Below are 17,612 nucleotides of genomic sequence, written 5' to 3'. Positions count from 1 at the left end.
ATATTTCTCCAAAAACTAGAAAGCAAATCCTCAGGACTGTGAAGTCAGGACCCACTGAGGCTCCTCACACAGCCCTACCCAAGACCCGAGCAGGATCAAGACAGCCACTTGTCTCCTCAGCCGAACAGCATTTGCTCATGGGCAGCGTTGTTTCCAGCAAGGAGCCTGAAACTAACACAGAGGTCTGGGAACAAGCTTGGGTAGAAAGATGAACCAACACCAGACACCGAGACTAGAGAGGGGTCAACTGGTCCTGGTCACCTGATAAGTGACATCAACTGATATCACAGGGCAGCGGAAGGACGACTTCGTGCAGTGTAAGGATAAGGATATCAGTGGTGACAGAAACCAGATGGGATGATGTCATGGTGCCAGTGATGTATCCTGAATTACCCCACCGCTAAGTTCAGCCAAGAAGAACTCAAAAACTTAGGGCAAGTGAGGCACAGCCGCACGTGCCTTTAATGTAGCATTCAAGAGGCAGAGACAGAAAGAGCTCCGTGAGTTCGAGGCCTGCCTGGTCTACAGAGTAAGTCCCAGCACAGCCAGGGTTACATAGTGAGACCCTGTCTCAAAACACACACACACACACACCAAATTTTTTTTCCAAAGGAAAATAAGAAAAACAGGGCCATTATTATTTTAATGGTTGCTATTGTTTTCATTCTGAGTTACACTGCTATACATACAGACATTTTGTACTCAGGTTACTAAGCACAGCGTAGCCTGGCAGCTGCCTCCATTCAATGGAGGTGGCCTGAGACCACAGGAGGGGCTAGACACCCTACTGGTGGTCCTACTTCTTTAATTTTCTTTAAATATTGGGCTGGAAAGATGGCTATGTGGAAAGTGATTGAAGAAAACATTCAACATTAATCTCTGACATGTATAAGCACACATATGCATGCATATAAGCAAAATAAAGAAAGAAAGAAAATTTATATATTCAGTTCCTTCTTCTAAATTTCTAATTTCCTGCACTCACATATACACAATCCCCCCCCCCCAAATACACTGTATCCACATAATTAAAACTAAACCTTAAAAAAAAAAATCTAAGCCAGGCAGTGGTGGCACATACCTTTAATTCCAGCTCTTGGGAGGCAGAGGCAGGCAGATTTCTGAGTTTGAGGCCAGCCTGGTCTACAGTGTGAGTTACAGCCAGAAGGACAACCAGGGCTATACAGAGAAACCCTGTCTCAAAAAACAAAAAACAAACAAACAAAAAAAAAACAAAAAAAAAAAAACAAAAACAAAAACAAACCAAAAAAACAAAAACAAACAAACAAAAAAAAAACCAAAACTGAGTACTAAGTATATAACTCAATTGTTAGAGTACTTACTTAGCATGCATGAAGCTCTGGGTTCTGTTCCCAGAACTGCAGAAAATGGCACAGAAGATGAATCACTAAAATCTCAGAACATGAGCAGGAGAAACAGAAGGACCAGTTTAAGGCCAATTTTAAAGTGAGTTTGAAGCCAGCATGGACTACATAGCAAAGACTACTTCAAAAACAAACTCATCTGACTCAATGTATCTTGATGTGAGCAATACTTTGTTTGTTCTCTTGGCTTTTCAAGACAGAGTCTTGGTGCTTGTTCTGTAGACCAGGCTAGCCCTGAACTCAGACATCCACCTGCCTCTGCTTCCCCGGTGCTGGGATCAAAGGTGTGCGCCCTGGCCCAGCTACAATAGGGTCTTAATAAACTGTTCTAGGACAGAAATGCTTCCTACAAGCCCCTCCCCCCCAAAAAAAAACTATTGTTCTAAACTAATAACCAATAGCAGTTGTCTTTGGGCAATTCTGATTGGTACTATGTTATGCAGTTTCTGAATTATTATGCCATTTTCCAAGACAACTAATTTCCAAGCTAACAAACGACAAATACATTTTCTATTATTCGTTCCTATTCTGACTTTTACATGCCTTGTGAAGGACCTGAAGGGCGTTTAGGGAGTTTTAGAGCACACAGGCCTGGTTACAGCTTTGACCCTTGAGAGCCAGTCCCTTTCCTTCCCAACTACAGTTTCTTTTCATTCAGTTTTGGTTTTCCCACTCATTTAAGGTATGCCGTAGGAAAAGGAAACCGAAACAGAAAATAGCTCTGGTTTCTGGAAACTCCGCCTCTTCACACCCACAGCTCATACTTAAAAGAGTCGACCCAGTCTCTGACTCTGAGAGTCGATCCAGTCTCTGACTGTGAGAGCAAGCAGCCAGAAGCAGACTCCTTAATTCCAGGGGACCTAGAGCTAGAGCCTGCAGCAATGGTGAGTCCAATTTGGGACAGAGGCAGATGGGTTTCATTTTAGTTGACTTTACTCCATTCCTTGATAGGGTCTTCCAGAGACAGAATAGTCACAGTATGAGAACAGAATATAATTGTTTAAAGCTCACTCCTGGGGGGCGGGGGGGGGGCAGGTTCTTTTGCTCAGATACCAGCTCTAGATCCCTTAAGGCTGGGCCCAGAAGGCTATCTTTATGGGTGAACTGAAACAATGTGATGGTTGTGGGACCCTTTAGAACCGAGGCCTCCGTATCATATACCTGGATGGTTCCCCTAATAGAGGAGAGGATGGGGTGGGGGTGGGGGGGGACATGGATGGACGTGGGGGCTGGCCCTGTGACTGGTGCTTTGCATGTAGTAACTCCCAGCCAAAGTTGCTAAGCCGGTGGTTCTCAGCCAAAGGATTCAGGAACCTTTTGGGGGCCTGAATGACCTTCTGACAGGAGTCGCATATCAGATATCCTGCATATAGCAAAACCAGTTATGAAGTAGTGATGAAAGCAGTTTTATGGTTGGGGGTCACTACAACTCCAGGAGCTGTATTAAAGAATGGAAACATTTTATTAGAGTCATAGCATTAGGAGGGTTGAGAACCACTCCTAAATCCATGTGATGCTTGCAGGCCTGGGACCTAAAGGTGAAGATGCTGGGGGGTAACGATTTCCTGGTGTCCGTGACTAACTCCATGACGGTGTCAGAACTGAAGAAGCAGATTGCCCAGAAGATTGGTGTGCCGGCTTTCCAGCAGCGCCTGGCCCACCAAACTGCAGTGCTCCAGGACGGTCTTACCCTTTCCAGTCTGGGTCTGGGTCCCAGCAGCACAGTGATGCTAGTGGTACAGAACTGCAGCGAGCCTCTGAGCATCCTGGTGAGGAACGAAAGGGGCCACAGCAACATCTATGAGGTCTTTCTGACGCAGACTGTAGACACGCTTAAGAAGAAGGTGTCCCAGCGGGAACAAGTCCACGAAGACCAGTTCTGGCTGAGCTTCGAGGGAAGGCCCATGGAGGACAAGGAGCTGCTGGGGGAGTATGGCCTAAAGCCCCAGTGCACAGTGATCAAGCATTTGCGCCTGAGGGGTGGGGGAGGGGACCAGTGTGCCTAAGGCCCCCATCCAGAGCCAGTGTTGGTTATAAAAGATGATGGGGGGGGGGGTATGGAGGACTTTTGGGATAGCATTGGAAATGTAAACGAGGAAAATACCTAATTAGAAAAAATATCAAAAAAAAAAAAAGATGATGCAATAAAAAGCTCTGCCTCTTGTTTGCTTGTCCCTCTCCAGAAATGCCCTTCTATCCATGGTGAGAAGGCTCTGGGTTGCCAAGTTAAGAGACAAGGATTTCACAGTGAGAGCCTAGTGAGGAAATGCCCCTTCCAGACCCTTTGAGTAATTAATTCACTTCTGGAGAAAGACACTTTTGCTGGGACCCAGTCCTTAGTCTCAGCCAGGCCCTAAAAATGTCCCCATGTCTACATATGGCTCAGGGACAGGTTAGGCCAGTTTCTACCAGTAGCAGGATGAGGCTCCTAATGGAACCAGTGAACTGCTGAGATCCTTTGGGAACAGTGAAGGAATGTTCTTACCTGGGTAAGCTGTGAAGGAGGGTGATGTGTTCTTTTGTATGTGTTCCTAGTCCCACCTGCACTAGTTCACAGAGGGTAGGATGGGGTCTCACCATTCAAATCAGCCACCTGCTGTTTAGGACATGGTAGTTAGCAAGTACACCTCATCCTCATCGGGGCTATAAAGAGGCCACTATAGGCAGGTTAGATGGGCACAAGTAATTGGAGGCTCATCTGTCCACAAAGGACATCATGTCTCAGATAGGAGGCACCCAATTTGAAAAAGCTTCACCCCCCTTTCTGCCTGATGGCTCTTTGTCTTTTCCTCTATCAGCTTACTCGGGCCTTTGAGTGCGCTTAGGGCACAAGCAAGTCAGTACAAGTCCTTCTGTGGTCCTTCAGACCTTTAAGAGAATTTGAGTGGAACCTCAGAAGACCCCCTTCTGGTTGGTGTGTTTGTGCTTATCTGGATTAGGTGATGCCAGATCTAGCAACGCTGGAGCCCACTGTGTAGATGCGACCTCAAATCTGGGTCCAGAAGGTGGAGTCTTTCTCAGGAGGAAGAGCTGCTGACACTCACACTTCACTCTGGCTTCTGGCTCAACAGCCTATGGAAGATAGCATAGTGTCTTCTCTCGTTTTTTTTTTGTTTTTTTTTTTTTCCAAAATTTTTTTCTTCACTTACATTTCAAATGCTATCCAGAAAATCCCCTATCCCCCCCCCCCCCACCCATTCTCTCGGTTTGTTTGTTTTGTTTTTGGTTTTTTGAGACAGGGTTTCTCTGTGTAGCCCTGGCTGTCCTGGAACTCACTTTGTAGACCAGGCTGGCCTCGAACTCAGAAATCCACCTGCCTCTGCCTCCCGAGTGCGCCACCACCGCCCTGCGCGTTCTTTCAACCTCCTGTAGGTCTAGTGCTAGCTTGGCTCCCGGGGGCCTCGGTTTATATCCTGCACTTAGCCAGGCCAAGCTGGGGAAGCTCTGGTCCACAGAGGGAGAGACGGAGGGGGCGGGGACGGTTCTGTAGCAAGACTGGAGAAGACTTAAGTCCACAAGGAGCATCACACTGGGCGGGTCTGGGCGCATTCGGCACAGTCACCGCTGACCGGCCATCGGCAGGGGGCGTGGCCTGTGGTGGCACCGGGACAGCCGCGGGGCCCTCTGCGCGCAGCCCTAGCGTCAGGCTGGGGAAGGGAAGGTCCGGCTCCGCCAGCGTCTCCTGTGCAGACCGGGCGAGCCCCTTGGAATTCCCAGCACGTCGCCCCTCGATTATACATCAACCTGACTTCAGCTGCATTTCCCGGTGGGAGGACAGTTCAGGCGGACGGGGGAGGGGCCCCGGCGCGACGCCTCCCCCTCCCCCAAGGCGGCCACCCACCCACCCACCCGGCCGAGCCCCCGCCCCAGCTCGGCGGGCGCCGCAGTCTCCGGGCTTTGTTCGCTGCCCGCGCGGGTCGCAGGGAGCGGGGGGCGGGCTGAGCCCTCAGGGGGCGGGGCGGGGCCGCCAGTCCCCGCCCAGTCCCCGCCCCGTCCCCGCCCAGTCCCCGCCCCACCCACGCCGTCCCCGCCCCGTCCCCGCCCAGTCCCCGCCCCACCCACGCCGTCCGCCCTCCCTCCTCCTCCGCCGCGCTGCGGTCCAGTCCTGCCCCCCGAGCGGTCCGGCCCGCGCGCTCTCCCGGCTCCCTCCCGCCGTTCCGGGCTGCGCCATGGTCCGCCCGCGGCTGAGCTTCCCGGCCCCGCTGCTGCCGCTGCTGCTGCTCCTGGCGGCGGCCGCGCCAGCCGTGCCGGGCGCCAGCGGGACGTGCCCGGAGCGCGCCTTGGAGCGGCGCGAGGAGGAGGCGAACGTGGTGCTCACCGGCACAGTGGAGGAGATCCTCAACGTGGACCCGGTGCAGCACACCTACTCCTGCAAGGTGGGCCCCGGCCGGACCCCACGAGACCCAGCCCTCTGGATTCCCAGCCCGGGGCTCCTCTCCCCCGTGGTCCCCGTCCCCGAGGCCCGCCCTTCGCGTGCCGGCCGCCCCGCTGCGACCCCGTCCCCAAGCCGTGGGAACGAACCCGGCACGTTTCTGCGGCCCCAGCTGGAGCTCCCTCGGCGACCGCCGAGCCTCCGGGGGGGGGGGGCGCTCGGGTCCCGGAAAACTCCGCCGCTCGGTGCGAAAGTTACTGCGGGGCCGCTGTGGCTCCTTTCACGGCGTCCAGGCCCCGGTTGCTGTCGTGCCCGCCCCCACCCTTGTCCAGAGCCCCTCTTTCTTGTTGGGAACAAGTGTACACCTTCGCCAAAAGGAACGAATAGGGCTCGGGGAGGCACGAGGGGGGACGAAGTCGACCTGTGGCGAGGCCTTTACCAGGGCGAGGGGTGGTCTGCAGGGAGTCAGGGGTGTGTGGTCTAATCTGCAACCCGGGGAGCCTGCGTAAGGTGCTGCAGCGAACGCGTGTCCGAGCCGGAGCAGAGAAATGGGCAGAGGGCTGTGGCTGAGTTTCCTGTGCTCGAGGCGCAGGGGCTCAAAGGACTGGGTTTCTCCTGCCATACGGTAGAATTAGCTCTGTTTCAACTGCAGCTGAATTTGAGAGCACCTTGGAATAGGTATGGGGTCGATACCCTCGGAATATCCGTTGCTGGTTCTCCTCGTCCCTCAAATCGCTTCGCTGGAAACAGGATTTGTTCTTACTCTTTGGGAATGAGAAGGATGGTGACTTCCTTCAGAGTACCGTGTGTTCATGGGATCCCCCCGCTGGGCCCCCTCCTCTCCCTGCCGAGGCACTTTGCCAAGTCCCTGCAGGATTTTCCCGACTTCCTCCCCGCTGCTCCTGGGTGTGGCTGGGGTGGGGGAGGTGTGAGAACTGTGAGCTTTCCCCCTTTGGGTTATCTCCCACAATAGTTGGGGGTGGGGGGCGCAGGTAGATAAAGTTCTTTAGGTGCTGCAAGTCTTAGGTGTCTCGCAGGAGCTAGGCAGGTGGAAAAGCTGCCCATTGTCTTTTTTGCTCCCTCCATTCCAGAACCCCAAATCCCCAGAGCGCCTCAATAAGGGGCTCCTTCCTAGAAATCCTTTCCAAAAAGTGTCTGGGGGCCCTGGACTTATCCTGTGGGCGCTGCGGGCTACATCTTCCAGCCATGTCTGTCAGAAAGGGTGCCCTCGGGGCCCTAAATAAGGAGGTGGAGGGTGGGGCTGACTTGCATTGCCCAAACTTGACTTTGTGGCTCAGAGCTGCCTCGCTGCACAGACTCAGGCAGACTATGGAGCAAAGAAGTGGGTCTTTACTTCCTGGGAGAGGTGTTGGCCCACACAAGGCTGTGAAGATCCCAGCTGGGATCTTGCTCTTAAGTCCTTTCACCTAAAGTGTCTGGTCCTGACTGGACCCTTAGAGTTGGACTTGGGCTGGATAGACCTGAGGTGGGACAATTGTTAGATGGTTAGATGATTGTTAGCCTTCTTATGTCATCCTGAATCCAGTAGGTGTCTACTGCACTGCAGCCTTGGAACATCTCTGCCCAAGGCTGGGGTTCACTGTGCACATTGGCTTGAGCTAGTGAGACCAGAGAGGGGGAAGGGTCCAGGTGTCCAGCCTGCAACCCTGTCCTCATAGGACCAATACACTTTTACTTCCATGTCCGCTCAGGTTCGAGTGTGGCGGTACTTGAAAGGCAAAGATGTGGTGGCCCAAGAGAGCCTGCTGGATGGTGGCAACAAGGTGGTAATTGGTGGCTTTGGAGACCCCCTCATCTGCGACAACCAGGTGTCCACCGGGGACACTAGAATCTTCTTTGTGAACCCAGCACCACCCTACCTGTGGCCAGCCCACAAGAATGAGTTGATGCTCAACTCCAGCCTTATGCGGATCACTTTGCGGAACCTGGAAGAGGTGGAGTTCTGTGTAGAAGGTGCGTGGTGAGAGTGTTCCTTTAAGGGCCAGTGGCTTGCTGATAGTGACAGAAATTTATGGGATCAGGGTGGGGTGCAGAGGAGAGCTTGCCGTGGGCAGGAGAGTAAACCATCACCCCGCCGCCTACCTGTGATGCGTTATTGCTCCTAGCTCCTTCTCTAGCCACACAGATTGAAAAACCCCAAGCTCTGATGTTAGCTCTTTGTTTGGTCTTGGAGCCATAAACAAAAAGGCTGCTGTCCTGAAAACAGACAGGTGTCTCTGCTTTGTCTTCCTTTTTCCCTCAGCACTCTACACTCCCCCTTCAAAGATCCTTTTCTATGGAAACTGGGAGCAGGTAAATGCATACCACTTATTCCTACAGACCTCTAAACATCTGGTTGGATTGGCTAGGCACAGGGGATTGGAAGGTGGAGAACTCTCCTGTGTGTTCCAGAGGCACACAGTTTGTGGGATTATACTGCCATCCTCTTGAAGGTGAACAGAATTACCTTGCCATCCAGGTCTCCCCTCTCTCTTCTTCAGTACACCCCCAGTTGGTGGCTGACACCTTTGGGGGTAAATGTGGTAACGAATGCTTTTTTTCCTTGCTACTACTGCACTCTGTTACCTCATGGCTGGCTGGAAGGGTTGTAGGGCTGGGGACTGAAACTTCCTTTTCAGAGCAATGGCAAGGGTCACGACCTCTGGTCCTCTGATGTGATGTGTTTGCCGGAAGACTTAAATGGCCTGTCTCTTTCTACTTTGATGCTGGCTTGACACTTGAGCGGTATCTCTGGAACCCTGTCTCTATGCTGGTCTTAGGGAAATCAGTATAGGAGGGGCAGGGCCGGAATGGAGCCCTGTGGCCTCTCAGCCAGGTTTGGCCGCTTCTGGGCTCTGAGACCCTAACTAGAGAAGAACCAGAGATTCTAGTACTATGGAAGCTCGTGCTCTGGGAAACTGGGGGGCAGGAAAAGTGGGGGAGATGTGTATGTGAGGCCAAAGATAGATATGTCAACTTGGGGTGTTTAGGGGGCTGAGGAGGAACCATAGTCCTTTGTCCCTACAAGATTAAGAGGGTGAATCATTAATAGCCGGGTGTATCTAGTAGCTTGAGGGTCTGTGACTCAGTAACTGAGGACTTCCCCTGAGATCAGAGGTCAGGGTAGGGTGTTCAGCCTATACAGAACAAGGTTTAGCCTCTCATCAAAGCCACCGATGCCCATGCTACCCTCTGGCTTTGGTGCTGGCAGAGCCCATCTGGAGCAGGACCGCTGGGAAGAAGAACCATGGAAAGGAGGCCTCCCTCCTGTGCACTTGTGCGTGGCTGACCCTAGGAATACTTCGCTCCTAAGACTCAGAGACCAGCATTTAACCAGAGCCCAGGAGTGGGAAGGGAAGGCGCAGGATGACAGATATGGGACTGAAGACTCTTAAGTAGTAGATAGAGCCAGGGAGGCTGAAGAGGTGCTTTAAGGTGTGTGAGAGGTACAGGGGGGGCGTAGGGCACGACGCCTGGGCCCCACTATTAAGAAGCCTGAAATGTTCCGTAGAATCTGTTTTGAAAGCAGACCAGAGTGCCGCAGGGTGAGTTGTCAGAACACCCAAGGAGGCGTCAGAACTTAGGATCTAGGATGGAACTGAGACATCTCTTGCCTACACCTCTGAAGGTGGCTCCATTTCCTGATCTGTAGGTGATCTGAGGCTTATCAACCTCATCCTAGATCCTCAGCAAGCTCAACCCACCAACCTGACTTCCAGTTCTTCCCCCAGGACGCCTACTCTACCCCTCCCCCACTGAGAACTGGGTGAAGTCTGGGCTACTCCTGACCTCTTGTTCACTCCAGGAACACCCCCCTGCCAGCCAGCCCCTCCCCCACCCCAGAAAGGCTCCTCCGGTCCTCTGCCTGGGGAGCCACATTCCTGGCATAGCTGGGGCAGGTATGTGCCCTTCCCTTTGCATCACCTGTGGGCAGGAGTGGCTGCTGCTCCTTCTGGAAAGGGACCACTCACTCTGATAAAGTTTTGTCAGGGAAGTGGAGAATCCTTTTACTGAGCATAGGCCCATTATTATCCTCACCCCATTGCTAGAGAAAATTGAACTGGCCCTTCTCTGAAGCCCCCAGGAGAGACACAAGCTTGGCTGGGGACCTGTACTTCCCCACTAAGAGCCAGGAGCAGAGAAAGGAAGTGTTGTCTATTCCAGCCAGTACCTGGCACAAGGACAGGGCAGGGGGCCAGGGTTGATTGAACCTGGCAGCTGACTAGCCTGGCCCTTCCCAACTCTGAAGCTGGGGTCTCGGTGACTATACTGTCAGGCCTGAGCTAGCCAGACACGTTCTGACCTTACTCTCTGCTAGATCAGCTGTCCCAGGCCTTTAGAAGGACAGAGTAGAAGAGCTCCAGGTCCCAAGGCAGAGCGGCATGAGCTCGTAAGGCTGGCTTCTGGCACTGGGATTGCCTAGGATGTTGTGACAGTCCCTAGACTGTTGGAAGGACTGCCCTCCAGGCGACACTTAGACTCCCATGGCCACAGTTCCTTCTCACCTCCCCCACATTCCTTCTGCTGAAGGGGAGGTGGCTCTCCCTTTGGACTCCAGGTTCTCTACTGCTCTGCTACTCCACCCAGAGTCCTTTGCCGGCTCCGCCCCAAGGCAGGTCCGGGCTGGAGGCTGCTAGAGCTGGAGGCTGCTTGTTATCCTACTGCTTCTTGCCCAGAGAAGGGCCTGCCCAGGTAGGGAAAGGCTCTCTTCCATGCCAGGGAGCTCTAGTAGGAAGTTGGCTACAGGAATGGACTTGTCTCATTTCTGGGCTCAAGGCAGCCTTGGGTGGGCTTTGCTTGCTGGAACTAAAGGAAGAGGAGGGCTTACTTACGGGTGAGTGACAGGCAGGGTACTGTTGGCTCTGTGGAAGTGGCCTCCCTTTAGGCAGTAATGAAGACTGAGCTGGTGGGAGTTACTTTCGACTTTTTCTACACCCATCCTACTCTTCCATCCCCACCCGGAGACGCTGGGAGAGTTGATAAGATTTGTGATGGAGGATCCGGGGTGAAGGGATCTGTGAGGAGCTTCTGTGAATGAGAAATGGGAAGGAGTGTTTTGAAACCACTTCTGTCTACATGGATTTTTCTGGACAAAGCAAATTCCACTCCCACATGCTTGAGCCCTCAAAGCAGGTCCTGTGGGTGTGGGATTCCTATTGCAGACTTGAGGAATTGGGAGACTGAGACATTGACCCAGGTCTGAGGCTACCCCAATCCAGTCCAGCTACTCAGCAGTTCCTAAAGCTAAGGGAGGAAAGAATAGGATGAAAATAGAGAGGAGGTGGAGGACACACTCGGGACCACAGAGGTCCTGTATCCCTGATTGGTAAGGACCCTCTATTGCTGCCTCTGCCTGACTGCTATGAGGCAGAAGTCACAAGAGGGTGGCAAACAGCTGTCTTTTCCTCCTCCTGTGAGACACAGATCCGCTGTTTACCTCAGGGTCAAGATAGAGACTTAAGCCATTGAAGCCTGGGTGGGCTGGACGAGGGGCTACCACAACAGTTGTCATAGTAATTCTCATCTGCTATAGTTACTAACAAGAAGAGGTCTCTATGCCCCGGGTACCTCCTTCTGAGGCTCAGGCGTAGGCCTGTGTGTGACCTGTGTTGGAAGCAGGGACAACTGTCAAGATCTATGGTGGAAGACCCAGAGATGAAGGGATTTCATGTTCTCTCCTCCTCTGCACCAGTCCTGAGAATTTCCTCTTGAGGAAGGCCCCCTGCAGGGGCAATTTACCAGGGACTAGAGATGGCCTCTTCTCTCCCAGGCCTGGAAGCAGGGAAGTTGGTAGACTCAGTCCTTTCAGGCTAAGGCTGTTTCCAGCTGTGTGGACTTCACGTAGATGTGTATGCCTAGGCCTGCAGTTGGGGGTGGGGTAGTTCTCACTGTCTGGTTTTTCCTGGGTTTATATTTCAGTACTCAGGTACTAGATGCTGTCCTCACGTGCATGTGAGCCTCAACATCGGTTTGCTGTTGGTTCTGTCCGGGTCCCTACTGGAGAGGCAGGGATGCCATTTGTGAGCTCTGCCTCTAGGCATGACTGAGGTGGATTGCAAACATTGAAAATGAGGGATGTGTTTGGTGGGCTGCTGTAAAGACAGGTGACCAGGGAACTTGGTCAGTGACCTTTACAAGCCTGCTAGACCCTGAAGCTGACAGCAGCCCTTCCTCCCCTCTGCCCTGTATCTGTTGCTAGCCTGAGGTCAGTTTGAGAGCTCCCTTGACCATCACTTCCCAGGTCCCAGAAGATCTAGGCTAGCGTTGTGCCCTGTACCCACAAGTGAGCTTCCAGCACATATGGAAGAACAGCACAAACACCATATTGGAAGGAGGATTGAGGTATCTGTCCCCTGTTCTGGGAAAGAAGCCATCAGCTATGAGGAGTGGCCTGTGGTGTCATCCATCATCGATTCCACCAGTTCCTTCTCGCCTGGGTCAAATCACCACCACGCTACAGCCATTCCCCATAGGCTTCATGAGGCATCTGCCGTGGCTGCCAACTCAATGGCCTTGCTGGTGTTTTGTGGGCCTCTTAAGAAGCTGAGTTGAGAGAGAGGTGAATGAAAGGAACGGTAGGTGGTTGTGTGGTAAAGATGCTGTGTGTGTGAGGCAAAGAAAGTATTAAAAACCCTTCTCCCGCAGCCTGTCCCCCTGACTGAGAAAGCAAGCCGATCCCTTTCTGGGCTGCCCTTCTTAGCTATCTGCGGGTCCCAAGCACCTTCCTTCTTGCTTGCCTCAGCCTCCTTCCTTTCCGGGTCTGTCTTGTTCCCTCCTTTCTGCCTTACCTTCTCATCCTAAGACCTGGCTGCCCACCACCTCCATGAAGCCTTCTGGACTAAGCCTGTGGCTTTGGGCCATAGAACCCTTGCTGTGTTTACCCCTCCCCATATCTGATGTCTCTCACTTACACGGGGAGTATAAAGCAGGGATGCCAAGGTCTCCTGAGTCACCAAGCGCTGATCCGTGTTCTTCCATTTCCTTCTGGAGATATGCAGGGCCTGGCAAAGCCGAGTTTGGGTATACCTAAGGGGCAGAAGAGACTACATGAATGTCCCTGCCCTCACTGCCATTTCACCCATATCTGCTCAGCTGGCAGCTCTTGGTCATTCTGGAAATTCTGGCCCATGGTGGAATTCTTCAGATTTAAAAGGTTGAGACTCTCCATCCAAGTGTCTGACCCTGTGACTGCTCTGGCCTCACTCATCACTTGGTCGATGTGCAAATTTCACTCAACCCTTCTGACCTTCATTTGAAACCACCATAAAGCCTTTTGGTACTTAGTTTGCGAGAACAGTTTAGGTTGAGGAGCCTAGCCAGCCAAGGAAGGGGGAACGGCAACCTGGTAGCATACTGGCTGCCTAAAAGCCCTATTGTGTCTCACGTTTTCATTTAATCCAGCCGCCTTGCCGAACAGGATAACTGTCTAGTGTGTGGGTGGGCACATATCTGACCTTAGGCGTGAATCTAGCAAGAGGAACTCTGGAGGCCTCTTCACACTGGCCAGGCTGAGTACCTCGGTCCTGCTGTGAAGTGCTTATTGTCTAAGACTGAGGGGAAATGGGGAGAGAGAAAAGTTAAGGTGCAGTTTGAGGCCAGGCATCTGAGTCCTGCCCTGACTAGGGCAGCCAGAGCTAAGTCCATCAAGGACATCCATTAACCTGAGCCTAGAAATCCCCAAAACCAAAGAGAACAGGTGGGCTCCACCCAAGCCTGACTAGAGGTCAGAGGGTAGGCATGTCTGCTTTCGGGGCGAGACCTGTGCATTGGGGAATTGAATGTGTGCTAAATATCCAGAAAGGCAGCTTGGTCCTCGGGCTCCTTTCAGTCCTGTACCCCCTAACTCTGCCTTCTTTTCTACGGGAGTGAAGGCCGCTAGAAAGGGAGAATGGTCTCTGTGTGAGAATGGGACCAGCGAGCTAACAGAGCTAACAGTGGACTCTGAACCTTCGCTAGGCCCCATCCCCCAACCGCCTCTGGTCCTGAGAAAGCCAGAGCAGGGGCCACACCCATTATGCCTGGGGGTGAGGGACAAGCTTTGTGCTACACAAAGAATGTCTAGTGTGTCAGGTGGGAGATGCAGTGCCTTCAAGCTTGAGTGACTGCTGGAAAGCAGGAGTACTTAATGTCTTGGCTCATATCTGTGGTTGTGTGTTGGTAGGGTGTGAACGCAAAGGGGTAAGGCTGGACCAGCATCCTGTTCATTCCTGGGCATGAGTCTGCCAGGGCAGTCTAGGCTGAGTGATTTTGTCTAAAGATCCCAAAATAACTCCAGTAGCCTGTGCTCCCCTCCCCCCACCGGCCTGGAGCCTCAAAGGCTCTTTGTTTTTTTGAAGGCATCCTGCCCCTGCAGGGGGCTCAGACACTGACTGGGGTTTGGTGGGGCCAGGCTGCCCGCTTAGTTCCTTTTCCCATGGCTAGGCCCAACAGACCTTGAGCTCCATTCCAGTGTTGCCCACAGCTGACTAGAGCCCCCTCTGAGCACTGAAAAAATGTTCCTATTGAGACATCTACAGTGGCAGATCTCAGGGTTTCTGCTTGATGAAAGGGGTTAGGCAAAGGCTACGTACAGGAAATTTCCCAAGATCAATGGCGGCTTCTGCCAGCCCTTGCCCAGGGTTCCTACTCCCCGTGGGCCCCAGGTCTCCAGGACCCTGGTTGCTGTGCTTCCTATACACTGGGACATGCCAGGGCTGAAAGAACGTATACTATAGTATTGTGCTGGGTATTGCCTGGGGTACTTGTTTTCTGGCACTTTCTGTGGGATGAGGCAAACAGAAGATGTTTAAGACCCAAAGGACTGAGGTTCATATTTTACATATCAAAGCAGACCTGCCCTCCAAGTTTTCCCAGCATCCTTCAGTCTCTACCTGACATACCCTACAGACAACCCTGAATTTTCCAGCCTGGGGACTAGGCTGCCCTCCCCAGGAGGCTCCTCCCTATCTAACCCAGACAGTTTGGTCTCTTCTCTCTCTGGGAGCATGCGTGTACCCCTTCTATTTCTCTTTCCCTCCCCCATCTCTTCCCATGGTAACTCCCCTGGTCTTGGTCCTTGGGGCCAATGAACTTGCCTGAGAGCAGCTTCTCAATAAACCTGCATTTAATATAATCTAATCTGGTTTGAATTGGCTCATTTCACTGGCGGCAGAGAAATAACTTATTATTTATGGCCTGTGCTGAGATCTCCTAAGTTCTCTTGCCTTTTCTATGCCAAACCCTGCCCCTGGAGCTTAGAACTCAGACCCTATTCCTGGTAGCATCCCAGAGACTACTTCTGTGCCACAGACAGTTCCAGGATCAAGGAGAAAGTATTTAGGGTCAGAGCTCTCCTGAGGAGAGGGTAAGGCAATCTCTGAGAGGTTTCCCGTAAGTCGATCTCATGCTCTCCTAGACTACAAGTATGGGGCTCAAACCATGCTTTATTTTGAAGTTTCCTATAAGATTCCATTAGAAGAGTGAATTTGGGGCCACAAGTGATGGAAAACCTCTTATCATAGGCGGTGAGTGAATGGCCCAGTGGAGGATGGCACTTTATGCCTGGCCAGGAGATGCAAAGGGTTGAGAAGGTAGAGTGTTACCGACTAGGGCTGAGAAACCTGACTGACAGATCAAAGGGCACAATGAGGGCACCAAGTGTCTGGGCAGAGAGCCTCAGAGAGGTTTCACCTGTAGGTAATACGGAAATGGGGCAGTTTCCAGTCAGTGTGCAGTGAGTGTAGGGTCTTAGGGCCCTGGGAAGGGCTGGATGGGACAGAGGAACCCCACAGATTGGCCAGTGGCTCCTGGTAGAGAGAGATGTGGCTTTCTAGATGTACTGAGATGAGGTTTGAGAGTCACCGCGGGTGGCTGAAAAGTTGGACTTCCTGGTACTGAAGCCTGATTTGAATCTTGAGTTGTGGGTACTCTGTACCTGTGGGTGAAAGCCAGTTGTGTGGTATGCAGCTATTTGGGTGATTTCAGCTGAGATGAAGACGTGGGGATGGTGGAGAATGGGCACGCTCCCCAAGTTTGCGGATACCTGGGCTGGGGGTCTTTACCAGCAAGGCCGGGAAAGGAGCCCCTTCCCTGGGCCTCGGTGAACTGTGGCTCCATCCCAAACACTTTGCCTCGGGTGGCCCTGCTGGAGTTTGCAAAGTAGCTTGAGGGCTGGGGTGTGCTCCAGGCTTAGGGTCAAGGGATGGCAAGAGTTTCACAGCTATTTCCATGTTTTTTCATTGCTGGGGAGTTGAGTGAATTGGGGGTTTGAGGTGTTGTTTTCAATTACAGAGGAAAGGTAGGGGGCGATTTATTTACCCATTACCGCACTCTCCAGCTTGTACCCACTTGAGCATCTTACATACCACTTGGGGACCCCACTCACACCAGGGCAGAGCTTGCAGGAGCAGAAACTACACAGGCACTGGCACAATGGCATGTATAAGCACAAACAAACCAAATCTCAGAATTTAGTGCTTCCTTCAGGCCCAAGTCCCCAGTGGAGGTGATGCAGGAACCTCTCAGCGCAGCCAGGCATTAGGAGTGATGAAGGAGGACGTCTCTGCCCACACAGCAGTCCCTGCAGACCCTCCCACTTGGCTGCCTCCTGCCTCCCACCGTCCTCAATGGCTCTATATGGCAAGCAACCACCTTGTTTCTAGGCTCAACCTCTGCTCCCCTGTGACAACACTTAACCCACTCCTACTGCTCCCCTGTCCTCCAGTTTCCAGCTCCTTTGCCCTCCCATTGCTTGTCCCTCCCTTGCTTCCTGCCCTCTTACCAGCACCACCACCAACCTTCCCCAGGCTTCTACCTCTACCCGAAGCTGCTCGGCCCCTTTTGTCCACTTTGCATCCTGGTCTTAATCCACCCCAGGCTCTTTGCTACCAACTGCGACTCCCTGTGGACGCTAGAGTCCCCAGAGACATCCTCCTTTGTCTCTGCTCACCGCCCCCGCCCCTCGGCTTCCCTCGCCCCTCACTCACTGCCCCAGCCCAGCGAAGACGAGAAGAGCTTCACTGCCTGCCGCCGCCGCCGCCGCCGCTGCCACTGCTGCTGGAGGTGGGCAGGCGCCTCCGCGGTTCTTTATTCTCTCTCCAAAGCCTTTGCTCCTCCCGCCGCCGCTGCCATCGTGTTCCCCGCCTCTGCCAGGCAGGAGCAGACAGGCCCTGCACCGGCGCCCCTGGTCTCTGGGGCCTTTCCTGCAGTGCAGACCACAGGGAGACAGAGGACGACACTGGCTAGTGGGCAGAAGACTTGTAACCAACAGGGGTTGCGTTGGCTCTCCATCATCTTTTGCCTGCATCTGAGCTCACATTTGGGATTTCTACTTGGAGAGAATTCTTCTTATCTCCTGCCATGAGCCTGGAGGGCTGGGGAGAGGGCCCGGTGCTCCCCTAGCCACAACTGGCTAAACTTTGCTATCACAGCTGCCATCTGCTGCTCCAGAGCACCCAGCATGGGGGGAGTAGCTCCGAAGAGGCCTAAAGGCCCTCCATAAGAACGCCCCACACCCCCAGGGACTGGGCTAGAGCCGTATCATGCCTCCTCTGCCACTGGAACACAGACCCAGGCAGCAGCCTGGTGCCTCCGTGCTGGTTCGGTACTTCATGATCCCCTGCAACATCTGCTTGATCCTCTTGGCTACTTCTACGTTGGGCTTTGCGGTGCTGCTTTTCCTCAGCAACTGTACGTGGCTGCTGGTGTACCTCACTGAGCCCCTCATCTCAGTTACCAAGGGTTTCGGGAAGGCGGCGTCAAATCAAAGCCTGGGGTTGCTGCGGAAGGGCGGCTTTTGCTTGTGGGTATTGAATAGGTCATACCAGATCCCTGGCCTGTGACAACCTATTCCTAGCTTCCTAACGGTATAGAGCTTC

General features: G+C 53.1%; 2 protein-coding genes and 1 long non-coding RNA gene across 15 annotated transcripts in view; 2 read left to right on the top strand and 1 right to left on the bottom strand.

The window, feature by feature from the left end:
- The first annotated feature begins 2,156 nt into the window (after positions 1-2,156).
- On the top strand, positions 2,157-3,551 carry Isg15 (ISG15 ubiquitin-like modifier). Its single transcript, NM_015783.3, has 2 exons — positions 2,157-2,269; positions 2,909-3,551. Exons 1-2 carry the CDS (start codon positions 2,267-2,269, stop codon positions 3,389-3,391), a joined length of 486 nt encoding a protein of 161 aa, NP_056598.2. The 5' UTR covers positions 2,157-2,266; the 3' UTR covers positions 3,392-3,551.
- Positions 3,472-16,876, bottom strand: Gm46878. 2 transcript variants are annotated; one of them, XR_003955191.1, is made up of 4 exons: positions 16,722-16,809; positions 12,669-12,783; positions 10,590-10,785; positions 3,472-4,457 (listed from the first exon to the last, which is right to left on the bottom strand). It is a non-coding gene; the product is annotated as a predicted gene, 46878 (long non-coding RNA). The 2 variants fall into 2 exon arrangements; XR_001784520.2 differs by lacking the exon at positions 3,472-4,457 and having other exon boundaries at positions 6,379-10,785; positions 16,722-16,876.
- Agrn (agrin) overlaps positions 5,442-17,612 on the top strand; it is a 32,244-nt gene continuing 20,073 nt past the window's right edge. For 6 of the 12 annotated variants that reach the window (XR_390724.2, XR_881417.3, XM_011250176.2 and 3 more), the window contains exons 1-2: positions 5,443-5,761; positions 7,470-7,731. Coding sequence is in view for 9 of the 12 variants with exons in the window: in XM_011250176.2 (XP_011248478.1) it covers positions 5,555-5,761; positions 7,470-7,731 (469 nt within the window). In the remaining 3 variants the exon portion in view is untranslated. Of the gene's footprint in view, positions 5,762-7,469; positions 7,732-10,386; positions 10,450-11,998; positions 12,808-14,248; positions 17,425-17,612 lie in introns of those variants that run through there. The other 6 variants (NM_001369027.1, XM_006538491.2, NM_021604.3 and 3 more) reach the window with 6 other exon arrangements.

This window comes from Mus musculus, chromosome 4, assembly GCF_000001635.26.
Source record: "Mus musculus strain C57BL/6J chromosome 4, GRCm38.p6 C57BL/6J".
NCBI lineage: Eukaryota > Metazoa > Chordata > Mammalia > Rodentia > Muridae > Mus > Mus musculus.
The sequence above is the reverse complement of the archived record's forward strand: the minus strand, read 5'-3'. Positions and strand labels throughout refer to the sequence as shown.